Source organism: Paralichthys olivaceus, chromosome 19 (assembly GCF_024713975.1).
Source record: "Paralichthys olivaceus isolate ysfri-2021 chromosome 19, ASM2471397v2, whole genome shotgun sequence".
NCBI classification, from domain to species: Eukaryota; Metazoa; Chordata; class Actinopteri; order Pleuronectiformes; family Paralichthyidae; genus Paralichthys; species Paralichthys olivaceus.
In genome coordinates this window covers 13,645,657-13,651,836 of record NC_091111.1, presented here as the reverse complement: position 1 = coordinate 13,651,836, position 6,180 = coordinate 13,645,657, and the positions used below count along the sequence as shown (strand labels likewise).

At 45.4% G+C, this 6,180-nt stretch overlaps 1 protein-coding gene and 1 long non-coding RNA gene across 2 annotated transcripts in view; one reads left to right on the top strand and one right to left on the bottom strand.

Moving 5' to 3' along the window:
• LOC138405553 (uncharacterized) overlaps positions 1–6,180 on the bottom strand; it is a 61,281-nt gene that overhangs the window by 1,853 nt on the left and 53,248 nt on the right. The window lies entirely within an intron of this gene.
• foxo3b (forkhead box O3b) overlaps positions 3,053–6,180 on the top strand; it is a 42,243-nt gene continuing 39,115 nt past the window's right edge. The window contains exons 1-2 of the mRNA XM_020097707.2: positions 3,053–3,366; positions 3,648–4,349. Coding sequence (XP_019953266.2) covers positions 3,816–4,349 — 534 coding nt within the window. The 5' untranslated portion in view covers positions 3,053–3,366; positions 3,648–3,815. The remainder of the gene's footprint in view (positions 3,367–3,647; positions 4,350–6,180) is intronic.

Below are 6,180 nucleotides of genomic sequence, written 5' to 3'. Positions count from 1 at the left end.
AATATTCTATAGGGTATTTTTATGATCTGAAAGTTGGTGTAAAAACCAAGATGTTTTCCTCCAAATTACCATTACAGTGAGATAAATCTTATATAGCTAAATGCAAATTATAAAAATTATGTTTGGTAGATACATAAATATAATATAAAGACCTCTGTTGTTTTTCATCTGTCAGTTAAAGTGAAGGGTCAGATATTTTTCCTCTGTGCTGTATCTCCATTATTTGCCTGTAGGTGGCAGCAGAGGGCAGCCATTAGCTGTAAGCCTTGTTATTGCAGTCCATGTAAAGATGAGGTCATCCTGGTGCACCACTCCAGCCTGGACCAGCCCAGCCTGACAGTCAGCAGCACCCACATTATCTCGACTCAGACCGTTACATGAGACACTGTGTGTGTAGTGTGTCCAAGCAGCCGGCGTCACGGAGCAACTTCAACATCCCCAGAATAAATCTATAATCTCATTTCACTCCAGGGAAGGTAAATGGCTCCATGTCCAGCCTCACACATGCACCTGATATGTCTTTTTAAAATAGGGCTGCTGCTGGCGTGGCTCCAAGTCTATCCAACCATAACTCTTAATTAAAGAAGAATCAGTCGAGGCCTGTGCCGAGGTCCCTAATCCAATCAGAGCATTACGCTGTTTGGGGGGGAGATCAGATGCACACACACCTACACAGATAGCTGTCACACTTTGTAAGTGTCTTAACTGGATGAATATTGCTGGTTGAAAGGAGTGGTCACAGTCTCCATCCTTTCTGGACCACAGTCTCGATGCTGACAGAAGAGAGATAAAAAACCCTTTGTCTCTCTCTTGTCTCATAAACTGAAACGGTGTCTTGACACTCATGTCACTCAACATGAGCATGATTTGAACTGAGTTATACAACCGCAAATACAAGTATGTTGAATACTTGGACGGATTCCACACATTGTGCAAATACAGTTTCTAGGTCACTGGATTGTACTATACCAACCTTGTGTTACATGGCTCCAACCTGGAGGAGGCTGTATGTGTGTGTGTGTGTTTGGTTTGCTTGTGCACTTCTGTGCCCTTGTGCAGCACTATCACAGCCTTCAAATGGGGCACGTGACGTGAAGCTTGCTCGTTTTTGCTTCACGATGAATTGGCCCAATGCCAGAGATACAGCAGCCTTGTATTTGAAGTTCATGTGTGACATGCTTTTGGTTCCACATGACTCATAAAATATTGCAGTTGGCACGTATAATATAACCGTATATGTGCAGAATTGGAACTGCTTATAAACTTTAACAGTTTATGTCAGTTTATGTTTATGTCTGTTTGATGGATAATTCCGCTGATGCATTCAATAAACAAAAAGAGATGAAGTATTGAACAGACAAAAGCAAATATCATGTACTCACTATAGGAGCAGCATCACAAAGGAATATATTCTACTATTATTTTAATAGTAAGACGGCTTTGACTTGAGAATATTTTTCACAAGTTTTATCTCTGCCTGCACACACACTCTCCCTGCACATCCAGCGGACAGATAACTCTGTAGTTCTCTGCAGGAGCCAAACTGCTGCATCAGGTATTCTCTTTGATGTGAAGGAAACAAAACAATTGCACAATGTGAAAGTGTCTAGACTGACTGTATCTACTGTAATCCTGTGCAGTGCAGCCTGCACACTGATGCTGCAAGTGTGTGTGTGTGTGTGTGTGTGTGTGTGTGTGTGTGTGTTGAAGCGATGCCCTCACCTTCATATACTATAATAGTGACATATTGTGATTTGTCAAAACACACATTAAAAAGCTAATTGCATTGACACATAACAAATCCACGCAGCAATATTAAAGGTATATCTTTGTTATGGTCAGTTGTGAACGCGCATTCCTGCACAGAACCGACGAGCACGCGCACCTCGCATTGCACACGGTCCTGTGAGACAAAGAAGACGCGGACGAGGCTGTTTTGATCCAGTGGAGGTGGAGGATGAAGAGGAGGATGATGATGGAGGAGGAGGAGGAGGCGCAGAGCATCACTCACAGGATGAAGGACCATACAGGATCCTTTTCTCTGGCCAATAAACGGGATGACGTCAACCTCAACTCCGAGAAAGGGGGAGTGGTCAGGGCAACGTGACAAGCGTGATTGACAGCCTGATTAAAGTGACACTCAGCCTTCACACAGGAAGCAACAAGAGGATCATGGGAATATTAGTGAAACCTGAAATCGCAGTGAAGGATATGTGTGGTGTTATGTTTAACGTGCTTTTATTTTGAAAAAACCCATACATTAGTCACATGTGTAGCCTGTCAAAATAAAATAACTTCCAGTATAGATTATATACAAATGGAACTGAATCAGTTGTGATACTGTAGAACACCAAGAAATAAAAGTGCATTTTCATCCTTGTAATCATATGAATATGTCAGCTTTTTAAAAGGGATTATTTTCTAAAATGATAATAAATTAATAATGACAACAGTTGAGTTAAAGTGCTTTACAATCATGGCAAAGAACAGTAACGATAAAGATAGGGAGATAAAAGAAACACAGAAAAAGTTGTAATGTTAAAAATGGACAGTAAAAGACAATACAAGGCATAAAATACAAGAGAAATACAGCAAATGACACTGAAGACAAGTCAGATAAATAAAGAGAAATACAGTAAATTACACTGAAGACAAGTCAGATAAATAAAGAGAAATACAGCAAATGACACTGAAGACAAGTCAGATAAATAAAGAGAAATACAGAAAAAGCCATGTTAGATGAGTTAAAGAGATAGTGTGCAATATATGAGACAGTCTGATCAGATGCATCTGTGGGTCGCAGTCCTAAACTGCCTTTTTGAACTTGTAGCACACCTGTGGACCAGTGTGTTATTGCACTGACACCAAAACACATCCTTTACAATACAAACTGCAAACACTTCATCTACCAGATATTTTCAAACCCTAATGAAGGACTTCACATTATAAAGCTTCTCCTCTCGTGTCCATCAGCAACATGTCAGGACGTGTCCCTGCAGCTGAGCTCACTTCGCTGTGTCTCTTTAAAAGGCGAAACCATGCACAGGATCCAGGGGGCCGGGCCTTGGTGGTGGACGTGCGTGCATGTGTGTGTGCACGTGTGTGTTTGTGTGTGTGTGTGTGTGTGTGTGTGTGTGTGAGTGTGAGTGCAGAGCAAACGGGGATACAGTAGTAACCCAGAGTGAGGTGGCAATCCTCCTCCACACTGACTTGTCTGTGCGTCGCTGCACTTGAGGAGTGAGAAGAAGAGGAGAGTGAAGATGGCATCGCGAAGTGACTGTGGACAAACCGGGATCTAGTTTCTTCCTCAGTTTTTTGAATTTATTGATATTTCACTTGGATCCACGGAGCGAAGTATCGTGCAAGGTATTCCATTTAAAGAGTTCAGATGCGATTTGTGTGACGAGGCTGGAGCACTTTCTCCTCCACTGATCTGCAGCAGGAGGATTCAGATCCATGGTCCGGGCACCAGGGCTGGATTTTACAGATTTGTTTTATTATAAGAGACGTTTTTTTATTTATTCTAACGGGTTTTATTGTAGCGTTGAATGTGTTGGTCATCAGCTGTGGTTTATTACATGTGATCGGTTGTGTTTTGACTTGGCTCTGCTGTGGTTGTATTTATATTGTTTTCATGTTTTCCACAGAGAATAGCAAAGTTGCGCTCGGCCCCGTTTGGGACTAAGCTCGTGTGGAATAGCAACAAAGGACGGGAGCGCGCATTCATGGGACGCGACTTTGACAGCTCCCGGTTTCTTCACTTGTAACTTGGAAAAAAAAAAGCGGGGCCACGATTGAGACTTGAGCTGGAGAACATGGCCGAGGCGCAGCTAGCCGAGCCAATACCGGACCTGGACGTGGCCATCGACCCGGACTTCGAGCCCCAGAAGCGCCCCCGATCCTGCACCTGGCCGCTGCCGCGACCGGACTCGAGCGCGGGGAAGCCGGAGAGCATCGAGGCAGACATCATCCCCGAGGAGGAGGACGATGAGGAGGACGGTGCCACCCCAACGCGCTCCGGAGTGGCGGCGGAGGACCAGAGCAGCAACAGTCCCGTGGCAGCCGACGGATCGCTCTCGTCCCCCGGCCAGGAGAGCGGAGGCTCCCCGCTCTCCACGCACTCCCCGTCGGCGCTGACTCCCAACAGCCTCGCCGCACAGCAGACCCCGAGGAAGGCTTCGTCCCGCCGCAACGCCTGGGGGAACCTGTCTTACGCCGACCTGATAACCAAAGCCATCGAGAGCGCACCGGACAAAAGACTGACACTGTCCCAAATCTACGACTGGATGGTGAGATCCATCCCTTACTTCAAGGACAAAGGCGACAGCAACAGCTCTGCAGGATGGAAGGTAAGATTGAGTCACTCCATCCCACCCAGCCAGCCCCCCTCCCTCCTCCATCAAAACAAAAACAAAAAGCATGTGGCTTGTGTACCCACTGACGCACGCACCCAAGCAGTCTTATTATTATGAGCCATTATTCGGGTGTCATCTGGGAGTCACCATTGCTTTTTATTATCATTCTAATGCAAAATACAGTTAAGGCAAAAAAGACTAAAATCTCATCAGATGACATTTAAGCTCAATAGATGCAAGAGGTTTGGGGACCTACACGTGATGAAGAGACCAAAACAATGATATCCTGCAGAGGTTTAATAGAAATTAGTCCGACAGCATTTGCATCAGATTAATGTCTATTATCTTTATGTTTTTGTTCCTGATGAGTAATGTGTGCATGATGTTCCTCACAGTCACATGTTTGGAATTAGAGCAAACAGATACGTTGCAACCGGTTTGACTGGAAACGCACTGGCCCATTTTGAGTGACGCAATCCCCCTGTTTAAGACGAGAGAATGAGACAATTACATAAGGCAGTTTACTGAAGAGCAGCAAATCCACTAATGGGACAAGGAGCTGAATGTAAACAACACAATTTGACCCATAATGCCAAAAGGGAAAATGTGAATCCTGAGAAGACCTCTCCTGCACATGTAATCTCCGTGTGATCTGTTCTTTTAGCCTTTTTGCAGGTGTGAATACATGCTTTTATATACAGAAGCTGAATTTCCGCTGTGCTACTGTAGCCACAGAGGTATTGCCCTGTTTGCCATTTGTTATGTAAACCTTGGCAGGGACGTGTCAGTCTCTTGGGTCAGGTAGGCAACTGCCAAGGTTGCTGATCCTGCCACGGGGGAATTACATAACCACTGTGTTGCTGCTGCTGAGTTTGGGTGAGCCGTTGAGGGTTTAAGCTTCTTTTAAAAAGCAGCGATCTGGTCGACCCAAAAAGACATATGGAGCCCGCGAAAAGAGAGGGTGAGGGGAGGCAAGGGGAGATGCAGCGGAAGGTCAGAGAGCAGAGATTAACACCCAGGTCCAACCCCATGGGGTGTGGAACATATAGGCCATATTTTGTAAGGGCTTCTCAGGTTTTGCTATGTGATATGGTCAAGTGGAGAGCAAAGATGGGGGGGGTGTATGTGTAGCCCCCACCAAGTCAAGGCCAAGTTCATCGTTACCATGCAGGACTGTTAGTCCTGGAATTTCAGGCATGAGGGCCAGGCTGCTGGTGGTTTAGTGTTACGCTCGCTCTGTCAATAAATGTCGGCTGCAGCTCACAGCCTATGCCCTTTCTTATATGCTTCTTATAAGAGACTCTATTCATCACAGACTCCAGTTGTGTCTCAACACAAAGTTTAGATACGCTCTTCTTTCGGATGATTCATCTCCACGGCACCAAACTGACAAACAGGTTCCTTTGTATTCAAGGCCTGAACCTGTCACAGGCTGCACATTTTAGTAAAAAAGCCCACGGAACCAAAGGTGGCCTGCAGAGCCAGGTGTTCAGACGACTGCCTTCATACAGGGACGTTGTCAGGGCCCCTCTGCTCTCCATTTCACTGTCAGAGACTCTTTGGTTTCACCTCCACACAGGGCCGGGTTTGAACACCTACAGTTTCATGCAGCCATGCAGGGCACCTTTGTTGAGGAGATTTGCTGAACAAATCCTAGTAATCCCACTGGGTTTCTCTCCCAGGTTCCCACTTACGTCACTCTGCTTCATATCTCTGTCAGTTAACCATTAGCCCCAGTAAAAGTAGGTTGGAGACAGCCAAGCACAACACCAGGAAATCTGTTATCACTGCGGATTGTCTTTAACTGAGAGGAGACACTCAATAT